Source organism: Motacilla alba, chromosome 2, assembly GCF_015832195.1.
Source record: "Motacilla alba alba isolate MOTALB_02 chromosome 2, Motacilla_alba_V1.0_pri, whole genome shotgun sequence".
NCBI classification, from domain to species: Eukaryota; Metazoa; Chordata; class Aves; order Passeriformes; family Motacillidae; genus Motacilla; species Motacilla alba.
Window position 1 is genome coordinate 41,124,649 of NC_052017.1, and position 26,005 is coordinate 41,150,653.

The 26,005-nt window shown below is 39.2% G+C and overlaps 1 protein-coding gene across 1 annotated transcript; it reads left to right on the plus strand.

Moving 5' to 3' along the window:
* GPD1L (glycerol-3-phosphate dehydrogenase 1 like) lies at positions 1 to 25,728 on the plus strand. The gene is made up of 8 exons (XM_038128385.1): positions 1 to 155; positions 4,781 to 4,958; positions 5,698 to 5,838; positions 9,567 to 9,705; positions 10,898 to 11,010; positions 19,123 to 19,356; positions 19,743 to 19,849; positions 22,778 to 25,728. Exons 1-8 carry the CDS (start codon positions 103 to 105, stop codon positions 22,872 to 22,874), a joined length of 1,062 nt encoding a protein of 353 aa, XP_037984313.1. The 5' UTR covers positions 1 to 102; the 3' UTR covers positions 22,875 to 25,728.
* Positions 25,729 to 26,005: the final 277 nt, after the last annotated feature.

A 26,005-nucleotide genomic window follows, 5' to 3' on the forward strand; every position in this document is an offset into this window, starting at 1 on the left:
GGAGAGCGGGCGGTGCTGACGGCGGAGGCGGGAGCGGGGGGGGCGGGCGCCTCTCGGAGCTCTCGGCCGCGGCCGCTGTGGCGGGGCGCGGGCGGCGCTGCCATGGCGCTCTCCGCCGGCCCCCTCAAGGTCTGCATCGTGGGCTCGGGCAACTGGTGAGTGCGGCAGCCCCTGGCAAGGCGGGCACCTCGGTGTCGCCGCGGCCCGGCTTTCCCGGAGGCGGTGACCTCCCGGGCCTTGCTGTCGGTTCCCGCCCGGCGCCGCGGGCGCGCTCCCCTCGGGGGGCGGCCGTGAGGCCACCGGGTGCCGGCGGTGGAACGCGGTGTCGCCGGACCGTGGCGGGCTCTGGGTCGCGCTTGTTCCATGCGGGAGGGCTCGTCCTGCCCTGCCCGGGGGCTCGTCGTGCCCCCGGCTCCCTCGGAGCGGAGGTGCTGCCGTGACGTACCCGGAGGAAGAAGCGGCAGAATCCAGCACGCAGTTTTAGTGCTTGTAAACAGCCGCGTGTCCTGCGAAGAAGTTGTTCTAGAATATTTTTAACCTGGTATTTGTTGTGCGCTTTGTCCGATATCAGATGACGTAGACATTAAAGATGCTGTACATTTAAATTTTTTTTTTCCAACTACGCCCTGCCTGTAGAGCTTCACTAACAACCTCACTTGTCTGCAGAAGTGTTCAGGATTTTCTGTGTTCCTGTGTGCCTATTGTCAAAGACAGTTCAAAAAAGAATTGTGAGACACTAGGTTATTCGAAATACCTTCTTTTTCTTTTTCCTCCTAATTGATTATGCTGAGGCACCCTGAGAGCTTGAGACAAGGTTTTATTGCTGTCTCTATCTCTAGTTTATAATTAGACTTAAATAAACTTGCTTCTTCATCTGCTGAAAGCAGTAGACTTACTTGACATCATTCTTCCAGAGGAGTATTGTGTTAATAACCTTTTGTCTTCTTTAGTAATTTCTTTTTCTCACACCAGATCCCTCTTTACAGTTAATAAATTAAGTACAATGTGTTATAGAAATAGGTCTTCACAGTTTGTCACTTCCAATTACTAATGCTAAGCACACGTTACTAGGGTAGCATTGGCTTTTAAGGCATTAAACTCAGAGGAATTCCATATGGAGCAATGCACTGTGTTTAATTAAACCAAATTTGCCAGTCTTTTGTCAGGATGATCTTAGACTTGTTGCTCACCCCCTGCCCACTCCATGCAGTTGTCTTTTGCTGCTGTTAAAAATACTGGCAGCTGCCAAGTTTTATTTTTCTTTGTGATCCCCTTGTTGAGGGAATGGCTGGCATTTAAGTGCAGCATCTCTTGCTTTCCTTGCACCAGCTTGTAAAGTGTGTGCATTGCACTATATATCACAAGGAAATTATGCAGTTAGACCTTGTCTTTTGTTCTATAGTTGAAGTCTAGAAAAAGTTTCACTGGAAGTTTGACTCCATTTGTATTTGATTCACTGTGAAACACTTGCAGGAGCAAAAGCATTTGTAGATATTGCCCACTAGCAATAACCAAATGTATTTTGTTTTCACCTCACTGGATCAGTTTAATAAGTAAGAAGAGTTCCTGCCTAATAGGATGAGTTGGTGGCAAAATGCCCATATCTCCTGTGCTGAGAGAAAGAGAAAAGCTGTTGCCTGGTAGTAGCATCTTTCTTTCTTTTGGGGATAAATGTATTTAAATAACTTACAGCTTCTTTCATATGTAATGGCAGGGTTTTTCGTGTGGGTAAAGCAGAAACCAAGGTTATCAAAAATTGAAAATAGTAATTTTTGGAGAGGTAGGTGGTTGTTTCTTCCTCAAAGTCCATGGGATGACAGACACCAAACCCTGACTGCAAAGAGCATTGTGATTCTATCTATGAGCACTGTGTATGTGCAACCATTGCACTAAATTGGACTACATTTGTATACCTTGTAAGTGCCTTTTGAACTGGGGCCTGTGATCCTAAAATATTTAATTAAAGTATTAGTATTTAATGCATTAAAGGATGTAACTAGAAAGAAATTGAAGCATTTGTAAACATCTGATCATTGATATTTGGGGTTTATATCCTTTTGAAGCCTGAGTTATGAGAGTGTGTGATTGGTGGTGCCTAAATTGCAGGCATGTAAGTAGTTGATCTGAGTGGGGTTTGGCATCTTGATCAGTTTGGAGACAGTGGGTTTTGGAGTTCTGTGTGAGGTGATTCCGTCAGACAACTCTTCTCGTAGCCCTTTAACCTATATCTGGGATGAAAAAGCCCTAAAGGAGCTTGGCAGGACAGTAGCTTTAGAAGGGTTAAGCCAGTCACCTTGGTCGATTGACTACTTCCAGTCAGACTTGTTTGGTTGGTTTGCTACAGAGAAGGTCACCTTAACAATGAAGTTGACTTGGCAGGGGTCACTTGACACCTGATGGAAGATCATGGGACAGGACAGATGGCTCAGCATGGGAGAGCAGGAGCTGTGCTGTCTGCTGGCCTTGCCCTTTTAGGGTTGCTCTGCTGGTGGATTAGTGATTGTGTTAGGATCTTTTAGTAAGGTGTCTGGAGTGTTGAGAGAGTACACCTTGGATATGCCTTGGAGCCCTGAGATTCCAGGACAGTGCCCAGAGTCATTTAAAGCACTGCAAGCGCTGCCTTGATCATGTACTGTAGCCTGTTCTGATAACACTTCCAGGGCAAGTTAATGAGGTGTGCACAGCCACAATTTATCCCTCTTCATTTTCTTGGAACCAGTCTTTAAGTAACCTGATTGCCAAAGTTGAACAGAAACTGTAAAAGTTGGGAAGAGATGGGAAGTTATTGGACAGAGGGGTTTATGCAGCTAGGAGTTTGTAGAAAACTGGGAGGAACTGTGGCTTAACTGAGGTGATTTTACAGGGACAGTGGTAGAGCTAGATAATTATATCATTTGCACTTGCATGTTGTGACCTCCGCTGCTGCTGTTATCAGGGCAAGTTAAGGAGCTTTTTGACTTTGTGCTTTAGTTAAAAAGTGGTGAGGGGAAAGCAGGCCAACTGTGAAATGGTCCTGAAAGAGTGTTGCAACATCATGGGAAATGATGAACCAGAGAAGCCAGTCAGGAGAATCTTCTTGAATTCAGAGACTAAGACTAGGGAAATCTCCACTTTTCCTAATACTGCATTCAAAGGGTGGGGAAAAAAAAAAAAAAAAAAAAAGGCAGCTCAGGCATTTAAGTGTTAAATAGTAATAGAATTAATGTCTCACATAAGTAGTACACACTGCCAGACTTTCTGCTGGCAGACTGAAAATCCCAGTCAGAGAGTTGCTGAATCAGTTATTTCTGTCTTACTCTGTCACCAGCAAGCACAGAGAATATTTAGTGAACTTGAAAACAGAAGGTAGTAGGTTTGCCAGGATCCCAACTTTGTATATAAATCTGTAGGAGTAAGTGTGCTTTCATTCAAGGAACTCAAAGCACTGTCTGAGGAGTACATACCTGTGCTGTGCTGAATGTGAGGTGTGCTGTCTGTATGGATCTGACATTTGGAGGCTGAGCAGAAACCATGCTGGTCAAGCTTGATAAGAGATGCCTTGCATTTGTCTTCTGTATCACCTCCTGAACCTAGGGGTATTTTTACTGTGTGAAGTGCTTAAATTAGAGAAGCGAATTCCAGTCTTTTAAGACACACAGTTTTATGGTTTCACTATAAAAGGTCTACTTAGGGTACTACATTTTTTTCTGTTGCTGCTTAGAAAGTGACTTTAGTCGTGTGCTGGCACACATCTTTAATACAGCCCAGTGAGTTGTGCCATATCATAAACTCTTGAAGCAGGATGAACCCACTTTGTTCAGTTGCCTGCTATGGGTTTATTACAAGCAATGTGCGATGTAAATTTAGGGGATTGTGTGAGTATAACTAGATTGGAAAAGTTAGTGTTCTTACCTCCTAATACAGTGTGCAGTTTACACATGCACACACACACACACACGCACATGCACACGTAAGCCTCAGATCATGACTCTGTATTTTTATCACATCTCTTAAAAATTTTTGTGTCTCCTAAGTAGGTTATCAGTAATTATGAAATTACCTCCTATCCCAGGAAAGGAACCTAGGTTAACAGGTTTAATAGAAGGATGAAAGGGAAGATTGTGTTTGTTCCTCCTCTTGTAATTGTGTTTAATTTTGTTATTGCTTAGAGATTTGAGAAGTAAAATTGTTCACTGTAATACAGATCTCCCTGTATGCTGTTCTTGGGGAGAATATGAGTGTAACAGTAATGGAGTTGTCTGCCTGCAGCTTCAGAGGATGCTCTTACAGTAGTTAAATTCTGTGAGGTTGGCTGGACAGCCATGAAGCTCATAACTTCTGCAACATATAAATGATTCTTGGCTTTCAATGCCTATCAGTATTGTACAACAACTTAGGAGTCAGTCATCTTAGCAAAGAAGCTTCTCATCTCTTAATGGTGAAAATTACACATTTAATAAAATGTAGTATGGCACTCTTACCTCAGCTTTGAAGATACAATTAATTTGATTTGGGGAAATACAGTAACCTAAACTCTCAGTGGATAGCCAATAAGAAAACAAAATAAGTAAGGATGTTTCAGTAAATGCTTCAGTCCAACCTACTCTAGATGTAGTTGAAAGAAAGCAGCAGGTGTGAATGACTAGTGTATTTTCCCACTTATTAATCTAGATCAAAATGTTTTATGGTAGCTGGTCAAATAATCTGTGAATTTGTGATTGTTTTAAAAAAAAACAAAGTATTTCTTTTTCCTACAGTGAAATCATAATTTTTAAGACTTTTTTTGTTTTCTTTTGCGCAGGGGTTCTGCAATTGCCAAAATAATAGGTAATAATGTACAAAAATTGCAGAAGTTTGCTTCCACAGTGAACATGTGGGTCTTCGAGGAGAATATTAATGGGAGAAAACTGACAGATATCATAAATAAGGACCATGAAAATGTAAAGTATCTCCCTGGATGCAAGCTGCCAGATAATGTGGTAAGGCTCAAAAGCTAAATTATAGTTATGGAGCAGAGGGAATATTGCTTGTGCTGTAAATGGAGTTAGAAATTTGTTTTGTTAACACCTCTAGGGTCTATAATATTTCAGACTATGCTATTTTACTGATGACATCAAAAATTTGAACAAGTAAAATTATGTAATTATGCAGTTAAGTAAATCCAATGCACCCTTTCTTCCTATCACTATTGCTCTTTATGTTACTTCAGTTTCTGTACAAGAAAGCAAATGTGAAAACAAGAGCAAGATTAACAGTTTTGACTATACCCATTAAAAAAAAAAGTGGCCTCAACCTTGGATTGGAGCTGTTGGTCTGGGAAGTCTATGCTACTGTTTATTTTCAGTGACAAAATGCAATAGTTTGTAGCATTCAGCATGAGACCAAACTGCTCGGGTTCAAGTTCAAGATCAAACTGGGGAGATTCAGTTTGGGCATTCAGAGGGATTTCTTCACAGAAAGAGTGATTAAACATTAGAATGGGGTTCCCAGGGAAGTGGTGGAGTCACCATCCCTGGAGGTGTTTGAGGAAGAACTAGATGTGGCACTCAGTGCTGCGGTCCAGTGGACTGGGTGGTGTTTGTTCCAAGGTTGGACTCAATAATCTCAGAGGTCTTTTCCAAACTAATTGATTCTGTGATTCTGCTTTTATCAGATACCACTTGTGTGTAGTGTTAATTTTGAAAAATTATGCAGCCTTTCTCTCCCATAACTACACAGGTTGCTATCCCAAACCTTTGTGAAGCGGTACAGGATGCAGACTTGCTGGTTTTTGTCATTCCTCATCAGTACATCCATAAAGTCTGCGATGAAATCACAGGACGGGTAGCCAGGAAAGCCCTCGGCATAACTCTCATAAAGGTACAATAAATACCCTGCATTAATAACTGAGAATGTGTCATGGAATCTTCTAAGACAAGGTGACTTGATATTTTGATACGCAAAGTCTCCGTGCATTATTCACTTGATTGGTCCATTAAACCTTGCTAGGTGTAAGATTAGAATTTGTCTTGGTCATTAGTGGATTGTTACACAATGCTTGCAGGGAGAGGAAAGTGAGGCTCTTCACAAGACTTTTAGAAAGAAAGAGGGAGTCGATATGCTTTGCAGCACTAAGCTTTCCAGTCTTTTATTTGTTGTTTCCAAAAGCATCATTAGATGAAGAGCAGAGCACAAGCATAAAGCTCTGATTGTTAATGCACATCCCACATGCTGAGTTGATCGTTTCAAGAACTGCTGAGATAATTTCATGTGATTGAGAGGATAGTGCTCTTGTTCATGTCAAATATTATGTTGCAACAAGAGAGTCTGTTCAGCATAGCCCAAAGACAGTTTGAGCATAGGAAATAGCAAAGGGCAGAGGTGTGGAGGCATTTCACTAGTATGTTTGTAGTTTTGCTGGCAGAAAAATTTAAACATGTGGATTAGCTTATCTTCAGGATTGTTTTTGAGTGGGTGGGCTTTTTTTCTCTGTATGATTAGCTGGAAATAATAAGCTATTCCCACGAGGTTTGGAAAATTGTGGTTTGTTGTTGCTTTGTAGGCCATTTTCTCGGCACACATTCCCTTGTTTCCTGTCATCTCTGGAAAATCATACATTTATGGATCTGTGCTCAAGAAAGAACAAAAAACCCCTATCACTGCATACTGCAAGCTTATCTCTAGTTTAGCTAACAAAGCCCACAAAATCTATTGTTTTGTCAGTGCTGACAGGTGTATTTCTGAGAGATATGAAAAAGTAATGCTTCCAAAGCGTTCTTGCTCCAAATTGTAGAAAAGCTCTTCATATCATAGAAGGGTAAAATAAGGCACTGTTAAAAGTGCTCAAAATAAACTTTTTTCTCCTTTAATTTCCTAAATGTGATTTATGTTTTTCTAGTGATAGGAGTAACTAATGAAATTGCTTGACTAAACGAGGATGTATGTCAGCATATGTGAAGTCAGGGTCCTGGGCCTGTATTCCCTTGGAATTCCTGTTGTGGGTAGTAATTACCAGTTCTCCAATGGATTATTGATTAATGGCTATATTTGACAAAACAAAAAATGGCTATTTTTGACAAAACAAACAAACAAAAAAAAAAAAGCAGGGGGGAGGTGGAAGGGGAAGAAATACTTATATTAAAAAAAAACCAAAACAAACTCCAAACAGACAGAAACCCCCAGCAAAACAAATCCATGCTTAGTGTAGTGGCAGAAGTGAAATTGTGGCATTTGCCATGCAGTGCAGGGTTGGTTATTGGACAGCTTCCCACTGTCACATTGCAGCACTACATAGGCAGCTTTTGCAAAGAAATGCTGTGAGGCCCCTTAATATTTTGCAGGAGAATGCAAAGTACATGTCAGTTTTTATGAAAAGGCATAACATAACATCATTAAAAGTATCATTTCAGAAGAAGGGGTAGAGATTTAACACAACATTCTTTCCTCTACTTTTGCATATTCTTTAGGCGTGCTGTTTTCATCAGTGTCATAGTTTTTGAGTCTCATGCTTAATGCTAATGCTGTTAAAGTGGCTTGTGTTAACTTTGATAGTTAAAGTGCAGTTCTGCTCTGAAAAATATTATTCGTGGAACATCTCATTTCTGTGCTTTCTAAATTGGCTGTCAAGTTAGCAGTGTGTCATCTTTTAGTCTTTTTCCTGTTTTTTTTTCTTTCTGACAGTCAAATCTTCATGCAGAGTCTAATGTCTGACAATAAAACTGAGTCTTTGGGAAATAAAGACATTTATCTGCTGGTTTATAGTCATTTCCATTGAAACATTTGCATCTGTGTTGTTTTACATTCGCTCTTTGTCTATGAAAATCTTACAAGTGACTGTGTGGCTGTGGGGAGAAGAACCATACAAAGCTTAGAGTGCAGTACAGAAGTGAGCATAGGATGCAGGCTAGCTGAAAGTCATTCAAAATACTCTTCAGGCAACCTCAACACCAGCCTCATTTTTATTTCCCTCCTACAGGCTCCAGGGATTGCTCTGACAGGCATGTTAGGATGCAAGCAGTAAGGTCACTTGCATTGCCTGCAGACCATTGCTGCCCAGTGAAAATGCCCATGGTGGAGCCTTGGTTTTGCAGGGAGGAAGGGGTGTTTGGTTTTTATTCTGTCGTTCAGTATTGGATTTAACTCTACAAGAAACTGCTCACCTTGACTTTGTCAGGAGTTGCGTCTGTTTCTCAATGGAGCAAAATCTGGCACCTAAGCCTTTCTGGTCTCCTTTCACTTGCATGAATAATTGTTGTGTAGGTATTTACATTTTTGGAGTTGTTCCCAAGGTGTGCATGCTTTTCTGTTTATTATTTGCCTTCTTAGGAAGAGGGGCCTTACAGTTATTTTGTGGGGGACATTTTTGGCACTGTGAGGCAAAAATGCAACATGTATTGTGTGCTTGCTTTCAGGTTGTTTCTGTATGGCTCATTAAAGATGAGAAAGCAGAGCTGTGCATTAAGCAATACAGATTGAAAAATAACGCAGAAATGCAAGCATTGCATTAATTGGCAGGTTTTATAGAGGCATTTCTGCATGTCTCTTCATTGCACCATGTTACTTAAGGAGCAGCACCTTTAACCTGTGGAAGTGCAAATTACTGCCTGCCTGAAATGTCACTACTGGCAGCATACAAATGTGTATGTATATGTATATATGGAAGTAATGCAGAATCACACTTTTTGCCTATAAATCATAATTCAAAATTACTAATTCCCAAAAGTATCAAATCCTTGGCATTAAAAAAAAGTATTGTATAAAAGGTGGTATATTGTGGGAAAGAATGGCTATTTCAATAGCTGGTCTGCATACCCCTGTAATAAAAGCTGAAAAGGATTCTGCATTTAGCAGGCTGGGAGGAAAGAGTTTTATGGGAAGAAGGTGGTCCCATTTGGAGTTCTAGTTCAGGCAGCTCAAGGTACCAGACTCTCTTCTTCCCTGCAGCATTAATATGTGGGGTCATCTTTTCTAAGGCCCTGTTTCTGCCCTTTTTTCACACTTTGTAATGAGTGCATTATGAGTTAAAATATCCTTATAAGTTAAATTATTCTCAGTTGTTCAGCTTTCTGCATATCTGTGAATGGCTGTTCCATTTGTATTTCTATTCCCAAACTGTTCTTGGTTATACACTGGGGAACCTGCCTCTGATATTTCATTTCAGGTATCTCTTCGCAAAAAAATTATTCAGATGCCATTTTGTGAGTTTCAGGACAAATTTCAAATCCAAGTTCAGGTCTGGTTCATAAGTCATGGATTGGTTATGCTTCACTTATTAAGGATATACTGATAATAAGCCCCTGATTTCTGAACTAACAAAATAGAATGTTCAGCACTTCTTAGAATCAGATCTTTGAGGATGGAATAAAAACTGGTGTCATCATTAGAGTTTAGTCCTAATTTTTAAGGTGCTACATCCTACAATTCTAAGACATCTTGGAGACGTCAAAATAGCAGAAGTGCCTGTGGTAGTACACCTGTCATCTTTAGTCTCTGTGTGAATAGTCCTTGTTTCACTTCTCACCTGTGGACAAGGCTAATTGTGTTCTGCTTGCATCTCTACTGTGCCTAATGAATGACTTTTTAGTAATTCCGTTTAATGTTGGCTGCAGGGAATAGATCAAGGCCCGGAGGGACTCAAACTGATCTCTGACATTATTCGAGAGAAGATGGGAATAGACATCAGTGTGCTGATGGGAGCTAACATTGCCAATGAGGTGGCAGCAGACAAATTCTGTGAAACCACAATAGGTACTGTTCCAAGCTGTAAGAATATTTAAAACATGCACCTGTCCTCACAGGCGGACACCAAATAGCTCAAATTTCACTGTTTTCGACATTAGCTGACTGTTGCCAGAAGCTGTTGGTTGAATTTCCTAGAATGTTTGTACTTCCAAAAGTACTAGGACAATACTGGGAATAGAGGGAGAGAGAGAGAAGACCACAATTTTACCTATTCTTACTAGGGTTATAACCTTAGCATGTGAAATACAAGCATGTTTTTTATCAGCCTTCATATAACAAACTGCTTCATTTTATTCCTATGTTTAAGATTTTTCTTGGGTCTGAATGGATTTACATGAATAAACAATTATAAATTCTGTACTCCCACTCAGATGCTATTGTCAAAGATAGTACCTTCATGCATGTTTGTTTTGGTTTGACTTTTTTGTTTTTTTTTTTTTTAGGGTATCTTGTTTTAATTTCTCAAAATACTTAGTTCCCACAAAAACTAGAAATTGTTTTAGTTCTGTGTTGGTGTCTGCACACCTTTGCAGCATGAGGATGTGCCTAGTCTTGGATTTTACAGTTTCTAGAAAGGCATGTGTGTGTGTATATGCATACAGGTACTCATACATACTCATACTTTATAGCACAGAGTTCATATTATGGTTTTTTCAGTGTTATTTTTTAGGGGTTTGTGCACTGCTAGCTTTGTAACATCTCATTCACAGCTTTTGCATTGAACTTAATTTTGAATGGTTGAACAGTATCTTAGTGATTAGAAACAATTGTCAGGGCAGCATGCTTGATTAATAAAGCAGCTTTGACATGCCTTTATCAGTACGTATTTTTCTGGAGTGCTGACTTTGAACTAATTGGTAGAATTGCTCCTACCATGTTCTTAATTCATCTCTGTTTTATTATTTGCTGTTCTTTTTAAAGACAGTGATCAGAAAATGGACAGTGAATTAATGAAATTGTTATTTAGAACCTGTTGCTGAGCAGACAATAAATTGTGAAAAAGTCCTGAATAACTCAGTGCAGAGCTTTTAAGTGCAATGTCGACGTGATTGGTCCCGTAGAACAGGGATTCTGTTTAGGAGTGAAATAGAACAACCTTATCTCTGTTTTTAGGCATTTTGGCTTGCACAGGAAAGGCTAAATAACATCCAAATAAATTATTCCTTTTTTTTTAGCTTTCCTTTCTCTCTCTCAATAGGCTGCAGAGTCTTGGAAAATGGCCTTCTATTCAAAGAACTCCTGCAGACTCCAAACTTCCGAATAACTGTAGTAGACGATGCAGATGCAGTTGAGCTGTGTGGTGCTCTGAAGGTAAGATTAACAGGCTGCAGGTGATACACAGATGAAATAGTGATCCTTGTAGAAAGAAAAAAAAAAAAAAGAGGTTATTTCCATTTAAAAAATAAAGTAATAAAGTTCATTGTATTTTATATAATATGTAAAACTGCGACATAACAATTCCAGAAGACCCAGAGGGGAAATGAGGGAGCAGCATTTTCTGAGAGCTGGCTTTTAGATCTGTGTCTCACCATCTGCCAGGTTCTCTTTCTACATCTTCCACTTAACTTACACACAGTCATGAAGCAAGTATTGACTTCATCTAACTGGCTGATATAATTCTAAATCTATTTTAGTTCCCTTTTTCCTTTTGCAACAGTGTGTTCACCAAAAGAAAGGGAGAAAGAAGTTGGCATTAATGCTTCGTATCTGTTGGCAAAACTATCCCCCTCTTCATTGACTGAAGCAATGTGAGCACTTGTGTGTCCATATTTTATGGACATATACTACATAAGGTTTGTATGGATAGCCACATGCAGAAATGACCTGAATAGGAAAAAAGTTATTTTGGAGAGTTACTCATCCAGACTTTTTTTCACAACAAAGTTGATGCTGACAGGAAGCAAAGGCTAGCTTAACCGTTGTTTAATTGCCTGTTTTTTCAGGTTAATTTACAGGCCATTTGTGAAGGGGAGGCATTAGTTGTTTGGCACCCTAGCAAACAGTACAGTAGCTCACATCATCTGTTACTGATCCTGAATAATTTCTGATGGGTGTAGTGGTAATAATTATAATAATAAATATTACTATATCAATAATAAGTAATTATATTATTCTATAGAATTATTATTATTATTATTATTATTATTATTATTATTATTATTATTATTATTATTATTATTATTATTATTAAATTAATTGGCTTGCAAAGCTACCACAGCAAGCAATGATGTCTTAAGATAAGGAACTCTGATTCCTGCTTAGTGAAAGTAGCTGGATAGATATAATAGCGTTCTTTCTGCATATTAATTTCCTTAATTTTGTCTTGACAGCTGTCATACTGGAAGGCCTGAGAAAGAGGAGGTTATGGGTCTGTGCACTGATGGGATTAGGTGTTTTGAGGCAACATGCTTTGGAGTTACTGTATAGATAGAAATTTCTTGAGATTATGTGGCTTGTAATTCAGCTCCACAGCCATTGCTTTAAAATGATGTGGGTGATGTGGGAGGTTACCAGAAAAGAAATCCCTGTGCATAGACCCTTGAAAAAGTTTTGCAGATTTATTTTTCTTTGAAATCTGCTCAGCAGGATGCTTTCTGACTAGCTTAAATTCTTGTCTGATAGAGGAGTTCTGTCTGAGGAAATTTTCATTCAGACAAATCTTGTGAAAGGGCATTAGAGATGAGCACACTCATCAATCTGGGCAGGTAGTCAGCAGACACTCAAAACTCCACTGTAAAGGTCTAAGTCAGGCAAGATACCAATATTCCTTTGGAACTGCAGTAGAATTTAAATAGATTGTTATTCTTGACCTGGAAAGATACTTAAGTGAGACTTTTGGGGATTTTTGTAACCTTGCTTTATTGCTCTCTTCTGCTTCATTATTCATCATTCATCCTGCAGACTGAACTGTCTAGTTCTTTTCTGAAAAGGTGTTTATATTCTGTGTGCTCTAGTCATTTCATATTGATTGCAGTATATTTTATTAATTGAGTTGAGATTTAAAAAAAATGAGTGGTATAAGGTCTGAACAAAAAGTGAATTAAGGATAGATTAACTGGTTTAAAAGTACTGTGGATTTCTTGCATAATTAAAAGGCAAAACTGGTATAAAGTGGCACTGACCCATCATTCTAGTATAGGTGATGTCCTTAAACATACAAGTCTGTCTTAATCAAAAAGAAAATATTAATAAAATTATATTATATATTATATATATATATTATAGTATTTTAAAGTAATTTTTCATTTAAAATCCTTTCTAGTTTATCCTAAATCTTGTGGTGGCAGTATGTAAATAATTTCCTGAGCTGTTTTACTCTCAAAGATTGAAAAATTTTATTAATGCATTGGGAGCATATCTGGCTCTGTAAGAAAATAAAGAAGCTAAAATTAAAGCTGTGGATAAGGTTTTATTGCCATAGTGCAAAGCAAAATGCAAAACTCAGATATGAATAGTGTGTTTTCTTAGAAGCTGTACATATTTTCTGTTAGGAGAATTGTTTGCTAAGGATATCAACCAGAGCTTTGCTTTTTTATCATTCATCTGATAGTCTTCGTAATAAAAATTTGAAAAGTAGACTTTTTTTTAAGAGTAAAATCTAATGTGTAGCTTCAGTCAGCTGACAATTTGTTGAACTTGAGAAGTTACTTCAGTAAAAAATAGTAAAAATTAGCTTTGCTTAACTTCCTGGAAGGAGGAAGTTCCAATTTCAGAAGGTGACAGGGTCACGTTGCATGGAGACATTGGCATGAAAAGAGAGGCTCTGCTCTCTTTCTATAGCAGTGCCAATTCCATATGTCAGTAGTGTCACTGCAAACTACAGCAAGGAGGACAGGGATAAACAGGCAAACACATCACTCCAAACTGTCTTTTTGGATGTGGAAATAGTAAAAACAATTCCTGTGTTGGTATTCAAAGGATGAGAAACAGTACACTATGGAAAACAGTATATTCTTCCAGCTTCTGCACTTTTCTGCAAATACCAGCTTAGGAAAAGGAGACCTTCCTGTTATTACTGGCATAATGGACTAGCTGTTAAAAGCCTGTACTCTACCTCACTTTTTATTTCTGCAAGCCTTTCTAAACAGGGAAGATTTTCAGCGTGGGAGGTTGCCTAAAGCTTGGGAAAAGATACAGCAGGGTAACAAAGAATGCTCTGAACACAGCTTTCCCTTACAATGATAATTACAGGTTTGAAATTTGGTTTTGGAAGCCTATTTGAGTTCCGACTGTAATATTAGGTAGTACAGCTGGGTGATTATAGGAGAACATGTGCTTGATTGCTATTTATATATGGATATGTATGTGGATATGTATAGAATATCCGCTTCATTCACTGTATTTAGATTTGTGACAATAGGCTGGTAGAGATAAAGTGAAGTGCAGAAATCAGTGCCATGAAAAAGCAGTCTTGTGCCAGCTTGGAGACTGTCTGAATAGACAGTGGCAGTGACTTTACAAAATCTGGTGGTACTGAGGAGGAACAGCTTTCTACTGTAACCTGGCTGTTGGAACAAAAGTGCTTGGCATGTTCTTTGTGAGGATATTTTTTTTCTTTTGAGGATTGATGAACATTTCACATTTGTCTGTTGACCTTTTCTAAGGGTTGAGGACAGAAATTGACAAAGTTGAAATTTGGATAGTTGTTTCAAGGTGCCCAGTTGGCTTTACAGGCAGCTTGACTCAAGGCCACCTACAAGTACACCTGCCATTTGCCAGACGATGTATGGGCCTTCCTGGGAAATGCTTAAAGGTTATGTCACCTAAAAATAGTATGTGCAGCTGTGCTTATATATGGAGGTGCTGTTGGATACTGATGGATGTGATACTGCAGAGCAGCATGGACCCAAGCTTGTCACCTCAGAGCCTCAGAGGTGTCCTTAGAGTCCTTACCCCCTGTGCCAGTGTGGTGTTAGAAGCAGCATAGATGTGAGGCCAGACTGAGCTGGCGTACGAACCTGGCCACATCCTTGAGAGGCCATGTAAACACTGGTAGCTGCAATCTTGGGGGTAAACCATACCCCAGTTTACCTCACTTACCCAGTGCAGCAATGCAAGGGGTGGCTGAGAGGAGGAGGATTGAGAATCTAACCTCTAGATATGGAAAAACAGCCATACTCCAGCTGCCTGATGATCAGGGATCCAGCGAGTTAAAAGTCCTCAAGTGGCAGCAGCCAAGGACCAAGACAAATATGAGTTACTGTAGGAAGGAGAAGCAGCAGCAGCTGGGGCTGCCTTTCAGATTGCTTCAGGCTCATCTAAACCTTCCAGCTTCAGCTAAGCCTTAAGTAAAGAAGTATAGTGAGGATTTATTGTTCACCAGGTTATGTAACTCAGCATTGTTACTTGCAAAGTGTGTTTAGGGCAGTCACTGTTGAATAGTCAGTGTAGGTACTCTAGAAGTTGATTGTGAGAGTTTTTTCCTTTTTCCTGAGACTAAGTGGAAATGAAATTCAAGTTCACCAGGACCAAGCAAACAGTTTATACTTAACCTCTCTGACAGTCCTGCTGATACTGTCTTTGTTTTTTTGAGTCTTTTCATTTGACCTCTTCTCAGCCACCAGGGGAAGCAATGAGCTTCTCCAAGTTCATGTGTAAACAGAGGGAAAGCAGGCTATGCTGAGCTGTGACACTGCCTCAAGGAAGGTGAAATAAAATTTCTGCTTAGTTCTCTTATTGATCCATTTAATTATGGAGAAGTAATGGTTGCCTCAGAAATGGCTGCTGAAGCTGTCTTCATGAGCACTCCACAAACATGCTGTACACTGGGTATTGGATACTTCTGAGGACTGACTCTGTGTAGGAGAACAGTCTGTCAGCAAAGTCTGCAGACTTGTCCTTGTTTTCCTGGTCATCTGTTGACCTTGCATTTGTGGCCTCTTGCATGTTTGCAGCAGGTCGTGTGCAAGTAAAGGACACATTCTCTCATTTGTTCTGATACATACTGTGAGCACTGCCTGGCATCAGCATTTCTTTTCTGGAGCATAGCTTCACTATCCCAGTGAAAAAATAACTAAATCCATTCCTTGTTCATATTCTAGAATAACCAGGACTAACACCAGCTTCAGGATACCAGAAGAGCTCGCCTGGTAGGGCAGAGTATTTTAGTAGCTTAAAACCAAATGCAATATAAAACCACACTGTAAATCATGGTTATAGGATGTGTGCTTTCATGCAAAAAGCTGTTAATGCCAAGATAGGGGAAGTGTGTTTGCTTAAGCATGTAGTGATTTTGAGAGCTCTGAATGCCTCAGGCCATGAGGAACATTGTGTTGCAGTCCTTTTGGAGTTATTGTGATAGTATCTTTGAACCTGTGGAACATGTTTGTCAGTAGGCACTTGCTTATAGGGCTCTCAGACTCCCATGTGTGCATGCAAATACGGTCAGTTCCTAGTCTCATGGAAATGTGGACTCTCTCCTCTTGCACAAATAGTTACCCACTTGCATTTGCAGGAATTCCTGTAATTTCATGCTGTGATTTAATCCCAGTTGGCAACTGCGTATTGTGCAGCTGTTGACTTACTAACCCCCTGCCCCGTGTCAAGGATGGGAAGGAGAATAAGTGGAAAAAAAGTACAACTCAAGGGTTGAAATACAAACAGTTTAATAATTGACATAAAGAAAAATATAATAACTAGATCAGCAGTAGTAATTGTAATTGTAATGAAGGACAGAGTGAAAACCCAAGAAGAACAAGTGATGCACACTTCAGTTGCTCAGCACCCATTGACCAGTGCCCGGCCTGTCTCCAGGCAGCAACTGATGGCTCCCACCCATCAGGGCCTGGCATTCTGTGGTATGGAGTATCCCTTTGGCCAGTTCATATCAGCTGTCCTGGCTATGTTGCCCCTTCCCCAGACTCTTGTTCACCTCCTCACTGGCAGAGCATGAGACACTAAAAAGTTCGTTTCTTAAAGTAAGCACTGCTTAGCAAACGACCAAAACACCAGTGTGTTATCAACATTATTCTCATACTGAACTCAAACCACAGCACTCTACCAGCTACTAAGAAGGAAGTTAACTGAAACCAGGACACTTCAGGTGTAGTCTTTGACAGTGGCAGCATTCAAAGTCAACCATATGAAATACAGAGAGATGTTTTTGCCAAGTCAGTCACCCTTCCTGCCTCATATACTTCTCAGGTCACAACAGTGATAGTGCCACTAGACTCTTGTGTGTCAATTTGTGTTCTTCTATGCATCTTCCTGAAACGAGCTCAGCTTAGTGCCTACAGCCAGAGATTTCAAGTAACAAACTATCTGGTTTGGGACAGCAAACAGTCCTCTTGTTTGGGACTGAAGGGTAACTGAGTTGTGAGTTTTAGGAGATTTTTTATCATTGTTGTTTTTAAAGGGGTGGCTCATCTTTGAGTAAGGTATAATTTTCAATGTGGTGTAATTAGTTCTCTACAGTGTATTAGGCACAAGACAGTTGTCAGATTCTTCAAGGATTTAAATAAAACCAGATGGTAGACCTTATAAATTAATAGTTGTGGCTTGAGGGATATGTATGCCAGGATATAACAGTCTCCTAGGTATGGGGGTGTGTTCTAGAGCATAATCCGTTGTCTTATTTCCTCATTATTTGCAAACTGTGTAAGAACGTACAATGGGAACATTGTACAAACAAGGAGCTCAGTGTTTTAGAGTTGGACTCACAACTCCCCTTGTTCCCTAGCCCATTTCCTCAGATGTAACTAGTCTTGGTACGACTTAACTTTAAAGAGTATTTCTGTTGCTCCAAAGACAAACACTGCAAAAGGTACAAAAAGACAACGAAATATCATAGGCCAAATAGTATTGTAAATTATGATCAAGTAGACTGCTTCAAAGTGGAAAGTCCAGCAGACAAAGCTGGAGGGAAGGGGAAGCTTTAGTATGGGAGTGTTCAGGAAGTATATGGAAAAAAGCCCGAAGGTTGTTTGGTCATGTTTGTGTTTTTAGCTGAGGGATAAATACTTACAGATTTCATATACATGTAAAATCCATTTGAACGGGTTATCCCATCTGAAAACTTCTTAAATATCTGTTTGACTTCCTCTTGCTTTGGCATCAAATAAAAAAATATTAGAGGTTGCTCTGCTAGAGGTGCCCAATGAAAATGTACCTTGACTGGATCACCACAGCTGAGATCTAAGCCAAGATGATTTAAACAACCAAATTGTAAAGTTGACTGTCTTGGGCTGCTTCAGGTCTAATGTTGGGATATATGTCTGCAATTTTTAGGATCACCTTCAGACCTCAGCTAGCTGCTCAAAAAGCAATGACTGATCCTCTAGCCTCATGTGATTCAGAGTCACCTGGCCATGACTGGCCACACAGTTCTGCAGCTGCCTGGCATTTATGGTTCTTACAGTCCAAAACCAAACCAGCTGTTAATCAGCTGGTTGTTTTCAGTAATATCTTCTGATTATTGTTCTTTCTTCATCAACAGTTAAAGTTGATTTTTTAATTTTATTTTTTCCCTGCATTGGGTGCTACATTAGGAGTCATAATGTTGGTTCTCCTGTGCATTCTGTTGAGATGACTGCTGCTGCTGTTGCATACAGGAAGATATTAACATTCATTACTTCCTTGTTTTCTTTATCTATATGTCAGAATGCCATCTTTTTTTGGAGGGTTTTGGTAGGGTTTGTTGTGTTATATGGATTTTTTTAGTGGAGATAGTGGAACCATGGCTAGTGTCTGCTCTAACTCCTAAGCCAGAAAATAGTTTTTATAGTCGCTTCACTCAAATGTATCTCATCAAATGTCTATGTTCTGTAACCAAAGCAGGGACCATGTAGCTGAATGTTAACAGCACATTCTTTGTAGAAGGCTGTCACCAAGTCTAAGGAAAAAGCAAACATTTTTTTGCTAAGGGAGGCCTTCCTGTGTCATGAACCTTTTGGGAATCCTTTACTAACTATTATGGTTATAGAAACTCTGCATGCTTAAAAGGGCTGGGTACTATTGGCTTGGCTGAATTTGGTCCCGTAGCATGTCATCAAAGAAGTCATTAAATGCTTTTTAGCTGTACTATTGCTTTGATCATTAAGAAAATGTGGATAAAGGGACTGTAGGATGTCAGTCTAACTTCACCCCTACCTCAGGGCAGGAGTAGCTTAATCTAGCTAAAACCTTTTTTTGGGTGTAGTGCAACCTGTTTGTTCTTAAAGATGGTCAATAATAATAGCTCCACAGCCTCAGGGGCAACTTGTGTCAGAGCTTTAACTATGATTTTATCTTTGGATATGTTTTTATCCTTAGAAATGTTTTGCCTTTTTTTTAATTTTTTTTTTTTAGGTTATCCCATAAGCAACAAAGTCCACAAACCAAAATAACCCAAACTAACAACCTAGTCTTTCAGTAGTAACGTGTTTGCTGTTCTTAAGGACATCTGTAAGCAGTAATTGAGTCATTTCCCATTTCTCTTCCTATTAGAATGTAGTAGCAGTAGGAGCTGGTTTCTGTGATGGCCTTTGCTACGGTGACAATACCAAAGCTGCTGTTATTCGCCTTGGCCTAATGGAGATGATCGCCTTTGCCAAACTTTTTTGCAAAGGACAGGTTTCTACTGCCACTTTCCTGGAGAGCTGTGGCATTGCTGATCTCATCACAACGTGTTACGGTGGCCGGAATCGACGTGTAGCAGAAGCATTCGTTAAAACTGGAAAGGTACCTTATTCACTGGGTGAAATCTGTTCCTATAGATACTGCCACTCCTCATTTGCTGGAGTAATAGTAGAGTTATCTAAGTCATGGTAGCTCACTGCGTGGGCACCCTTCTCTTTCCTCTTGTTTCCTGAGTCTGTTGGCTAGAATGAGTGTAAAGGTATTAAAAGGTGGGAGGGTGGTGATTTAAAAAAAAAGCTTGAGAGATAAGAGAATACTTACAAACAAGAACATAGCAGAATATTCTATATGCTCACTCAAGATTACTTTTAAAAAAGAAAAAAACTCTCAATAACTTTTATTTTTTTTCATCCAGATTATGTTGTCAGGCTTCTGAAAAGTTTAGCATACCTCTCCTTTGCTTTCTTTTTTTTCCCTCTGCTGCTTAGTCTCTTGAAGAATTGGAGAAAGAAATGTTGAATGGTCAGAAACTCCAAGGACCACAGACTTCTGCAGAAGTGCATGAGCTCCTGAAGCAGAAAGGACTGCTGGACAAGTGAGTAAGAACAGATAAAACAATTTCCACATACCCTTTCTAATCTCCATAATTCTTTCTGCATATTTGGTTTTGATATCTTCATAAAAGTAATAGCCAAAAAGAAAATCACTGTAATAACAGTAGATTCGAAGTTAAAATCAAAGAGAAGGGAATAGAACCTGAAAATAATATTGGTGTAGATATAGCTATTAGTGTGATGTTAAATTTGTGAATGCTGTCTGCAGAGTGTATTGTTGCCTTCTGCTACTACAGAAAAGCACAGCAAGTGTGTTTTAATATGTGAAAAGAAAAAAAATGCATGAAAGTAGAAGTAGAGCTTCCTAAAGAGACTGTCAAAAGTTGCTACATCTCATTTCATTGTAGGAAATTCATTACTTACCTCCAAGGAGTGGAGCTTGTTGATCATCTGTATAGATGTGCCTCCACCACATGGATTCCAGCTTAGATACTACAGTTCTCCTTCTTAATGTTGACTGCCTCCACCACATGGATTCTAGCTTAGATACTACAGTTCTCCTTCTTAATGTGGCTTCCAGTTTGCTGTAGGTTAAAACTTCCCGTCTGCCTCTGTAGGTCCGGGTGGGTTTTTTGTAGTATGATATTAAGCAGATTGTCCTAGCTTGGTTCAATTGTGTTTGAGTCAGAACATGAGTGATTCCTATAGCCTCGCGCACAATTGTCTCCTTATGAGATTAAGGGATACATTTATATGTTCCTGTTTGTAAAAGAGGAAAAATCAGAAATTTAAAAACTGCTAGTTGAAAGACCAACCCTTATTACTTTTTTCTTTTCAAAAGCATTTTTTAAAGTCTCGTTTTAATGGATCAGCTGCATTAAATGATTAATGTTTTAATATTATCTTTGCATGTAAGGTACCTAAGTCTATCTCCTCAGCGTACAGTAATTAAGCTAACTGCAGAAAAAATTAATTAAAATGTTGGCTTCATTCTTTACTGTTTATGATTCCCTAAATGAAACAGGATGCTGTGTTTTAGGGTTGTTTGTATCCTGTTCTATCTTACAACAAATTAAGTACATTACAGATGATTTTGGGTTGTGTTTTTAATAAAAGACATGAAAACATGTTGCTAATTTCCTCTTGGTTTGCCAACATATATATGTCAGTTCTTCATAAAAGGTCTCATTCAACAAGACTTTTGAAGGCAACTTTCAAAGTGTTTTTCAAAAACTACTGTTTTAAAATGCAGTGGAGCAGCCATGGTTTCAAAGTGAAGAGGAAAGAGTCTCATAAGGATAGAATTTCATACTCTGATCTTTAAATTATATTTCCAAGGCTACGTAGAAGTGTGCAAAAGTCGAAGTTCAGAAAAGCCTTGGTAGCAGGTTGATGCCTGTTGATACTCAGGGTGCAATTACTTTTTTTCAACAGCTGTAGTCCTTGCTCTCTTGATGTGCTCAGGCCTAAGATTCATTTGGAGTTTGCAGGCCTTGAGCCTGCAGTCAGCCTTGGTACAGGTTTCTCCATGTGAAGTGTGGCAGACCTGTGCACAGTAATGTTCTCTGGGATAAGCAGCAGGACTTAGGTATCAGGTTGTGGTTTGTAGTAGTGGTGCTTCTTCACTGAGAAGTAACTGCCAGTACTGTACCTAAACCTGTGGGAAACCTGTTTTTTATTTGGAACGTTCACCTGTTATGTGGCCACCTCTCACATAGTTATAACAAATTTTTTTAGTGCCTATACGTGAGCTTTTATGGCAACAGCAAATGTAACCCCCCTTCAGCCCCGTGCATCATACAAAGTGAGTGATAAGGGAGGCTTGTTAAGAAATGCAGAAGTCATTAAATTTTTTCTGCACATTTCCTAGTAAGGGTTTTGCAATCTGAGCAGTTTAGCATTGGATTTGAGAGAGCAGCTATGTGGCTGTGTGATAATTTTTTTCCACCAATGAAGTAGAAACAAAACTCAGGTTGGTCTAGTTCGGAGTGATGTGCTGATAGCAGCGTTACTGCAATGTAACAGTGACAACAGAATGTATGGGCCATCATACATGGTGCTCAGTACTGCTCAACACTGAAATGGGCATCACAGATAAAGCTTTAGAGTGACTGGTGGGACACATTTCCTAAGGAGAAAGTCCTAATTCAGATGTGTTCTGAATCACTCAGAAATTAACTACTTCACCATCTCCAGTGACCTTTATTTTTTATTTCCATTGGTTAAAATTCATCGGTATAAAAAGCGATGCTGAAATGGTATATGTACTTGATGAACAAATCAACCTCCAAAATTTATCAGGCTTTGTGTGAAAATTGAACTTGTCTGGCTATTACTGTCTGGGATGGACAGAAAGCAAGGACAAATGTCTGTAAAGTATCTTGGCTGTAACAAACCTTCAGATTATCAGAGAAGCCTGAAAAATTTGAAGGTTTTTGGAGATGTGGCCAATCTAAAAAAGAAAAAAAGTAGATGTGGAATTTTGTATTTCAAAATCCAGGTTTAATTTTCAATTCTTATTAAAAAACTTGACCTTCAATGTCTTCCTGGGTCTTTTTTTGTCATATTCTGTATTATCAAGTTATTGCTGAGAAGTACTGCATAACAGATGTGCCAGTCATCCTTTTTAACCACAGATGGGTACTGCTGTGAGAACAGCCAGGAAAAATGTTTCAAATTTATTTTTTAGATCACTTTATGGTTTTGCCATACATAATTAATGTCTCAGGCTCCATTATAGCTAGCTAGGCTTCTGAGAGTCACTCTATTTCAGAGATGCATGTAGGTTCTGTAGTTATGCCCTTCTTTTCAGCCCAGCATTTGCACCTGGCAAATAGAAAAAAGAAATAATTTTTTCCACCTCTCCCTTCTCCCCCTCCCTCTCCTCACCCCTTTATATTTCTTTCATTTAATAAAATGTTACAGAATAAATTTACACTGTGTTCACTTTCCCCACCCTCTTTCCTCAGGTTTCCACTCTTCACAGCTGTGTATCAAATCTGCTATGAAGGGAGACCTGTTAAAGAGATAATATCCTGCCTTCAAAATCATCCAGAGCACATGTAAAATCCATCAGGCGTTGTACTAATGCAGCTTTCTGCCTTTCGAATTTGTGTCTTGGTTCAAGTGGATGTAGCTGTCATTAAGCTTTGTTCAGAGCTGCTCTTAGGCAACAGGAACAACATGAATGTCTGTGAGCAGGGATTGGTGTTTGTTCCCCAGCCTGGTTTGACACGGCACGCGGTGTTGGCTTGGTGATTGTCCTTTTACTGGCTAACATGCAACTCTTCTAAGATACGCAATACAAAAGTTGCACTACATGCCTGGTATGTATTATACACAAGTGTACTTTGAGTTTGCTCCTACACCATAAAACACAATGCTTTTTTGTCTCCTATTAAAGCCTGGTCCAAAATCTGCTGGCACTCTGGGAAGAATCTCAGTGGTTTTGATCAGAGGCTGAATCAAGCGTGTAACCTTGAAATATTAGGAATCTGTTAGAACTTTGTTTTTTTTCTGTATGCACAATTAAATGTTAACATTTTGCATGCTTATGACTATATTAATTTAAGCAATATTAATGCAAAACAAGTTGTAGCAGTTATTCAGGGGGTTACAGGGATATTTCAATGAACTTTAGTGAAGAATATTTTGATTTTTGAAAGTTGTTGAAATTGTCAAGCTACTTTGAAACCAATTTCTAAGTGAATTTCAAGTTTTTAATTACACTGTTTTAAAGGGAATATTCTAGAGGGGGATCATGCCTCCCCTTCTGTTTTTTAATCCTTGCATTTTTGTATTTCTCCATTTCTCCCTTACTATTCCTCTGTGTTAGGCTCTTCTAGAATCCCATTCCCCAAAGCAAGCCAGAGGTGTTGACCTGGGGGTTCTGAACCCTAGAGCCTACAGTTCATTTTATTGTTTTACCTGTGGTTGTTCTTCACTGCTGGTGTTGGTTGGGTGATGAAGAATAGCCTTGGGTATCCACTGCTCCAAGTTGTTCTGCTGTGGTTTTAGCTTAGCTGCAAAGTGTTGGGCTCCGCACAACACTCCAAGGAATGTCAGGGGAATTCCCTGGTACAAGACGCGCTTGTGTCATCAGAAGGGTTATGTGCCAGTACGATGACTGCGTTCATTTCAGTGCCTGCCAGTCACTGGCTCGTCCACTGGGCTGTAGTCCTGATCCAGCGTTCCAAGCTCTGGAGTTACTCTCTCACTGGACAAAACTTTTATGGGTGCTGAACCAAATCCTTTACAACTAATCTCCCAGAAAGCTTCTCAAAGGCATCCATCTCTTTTATTCCCCAGAGATCTCAACTAGGTTTTTTTCAGGAACCATTGTTTTATCAGGGAGGTTAATTTTATTTTTTATTGGAAAATTTGTGGTTTTATGAAGTTTAGAGGGGGGGTTGGTTTGGTTGGTCTTTTTAGATTTTTTTTTTTAAAGATTGATGCAAGAGAAGATAGATAAGTAAAATCTATTTTGTTTTTCTTGTATACTTAAGTGTGGGGTTTTTTTTGTGAAATATATGCTAGGCACATTAAGAGTGGACTCCTTCTTCCAACTGGGAGACAAGGGTTGGCATTAGAATTTATAGAACAAGACTGCTCGTCTGCTCTGAATATCCACACCTAACATCTGAGCATTATCAGAACTGTTGTTCACTGCTCTCAGTGGTGGTTTTAGACAAGGAATCATGAGCACACACCCATCCTGAAACTTCATGTTGTCATTCAAAATTTGCTAAAGAGGATGCCTGGGAATAATTGTCATGCTTACATAACCTGGATTACTCTGAAATAGGGAAGCTTTGGGGCCACTGTGTAGACAGGAAGACCCTTCCACTTAGGGGTATAATTTTTTTGTGCTCCGGTATTGTTTTGAATTAATATTTGGAAGATCTCATGAATGTCCTCAGATATTCAGGGATGTTATTTTGCCTTACTTCTGATTTAGTGCTAAACACAAGAGATGGCCAGAAGTTAAGTGACATCAGACATTTGTGGCAGTTGGGAACATCATTGGTAGAGCTGACTTGGAGCGAGCACTCTGCTTAGGCGTTTGAGAGGATGTTTTGAGGTTGGAAGCACTGTCATGCTAACGCACACATGGAGCATACACTCCTCATTACTGCATAACTTTCAGTGTGTTTGCTTATGCTTTGTTTTGTTCTTTTTTTTTAATACCAAATTGGTGGCTTTTGCTTTGTATGTGTACATATACATTATATATATAAACTTTTTTTTTTACATGCAGTATGTAGGACAGTAGCATTTTGTAAGATACATAAAGGGCTATATGAGCTAAATGTGGTAAATTAATATATATTTTTAAATTATTTCTTTATTATTCCAATACTGCTTCTACCACTGAAAGTCTCAAATCTTAATTGTTCTTGTTTTGTAGAGAAGCTTCTATTCTAAGGCAAATCCAGAGAAAAGGTTTTTATGGAATTCTTTCCTCCGGTCTGTTACAATATTCTTTTTTTCAAAAAAAAATTGAGGTTTCAGTAACTAAAATAGTTTATTTAAATTTCTATCGATAGTTCACTATTTGCATTTGCTTTTCAGTGCCGGAGAGCACTCAGTTTGGCACTATACTGTATTTTTTTCCCCACTAATATTTACTGCTCATTAAAAGACTGTGACATGGTACTGGAACTGAATGAGCCTGCTCTGTAAACATTCTGTTTTGCCTAGTACTGGGATAGTCTTACTGATATCATTAACCCCTGTGTAAGGGGGTCATAAATGTGTAACTAATTCTTGGGTTATGAACTTTAATTGCTAAGGAAGGCATTACATTCTAATGATACTTACTCAACTTGCCCTCATCATATGTACTGATTTTATTTAGAGATGTTGAATGTATACCTGTTTGAAGAGTTAGTACAAATAAACATTTTTGTCTGGGGAATCACTTTGGTTTCTGTTGTCTCATTTTACAAGGCTTGCAATTAATATTTTATTCACTTGATGGAATGTAGGTTTTTCTGGTTGTGGTATGTAATGATAGCAGATATGAGGTTGCCATGCAAGAACATAAATTTTAAAAAAAGCTATTTGACTTCCAGATGTCAGCATTTTCTTTCTTTCTATTAGTGATAGAATTGTATTGTCTTTGACCTCTGAAAACAGGTTCTTGTCTTCAGTTCCTTCAGTTGCTCTGGGAGCCACTGGAGGGCACTGGTCGGTAA

What these genes read in the sequence shown, in the direction of transcription:
- GPD1L (XM_038128385.1), top strand. Translation starts at nt 103, where the DNA reads ATGGCGCTCTCCGCCGGCCCCCTCAAGGTCTGCATCGTGGGCTCGGGC. An exon ending in CATTCGTTAAAACTGGAAAG is followed by an intron (nt 19,357 to 19,742) that starts GTACCTTATTCA and finishes TCTGCTGCTTAG; the next exon opens with TCTCTTGAAGAATTGGAGAA. An exon ending in CAGAAAGGACTGCTGGACAA is followed by an intron (nt 19,850 to 22,777) that starts GTGAGTAAGAAC and finishes CTCTTTCCTCAG; the next exon opens with GTTTCCACTCTTCACAGCTG.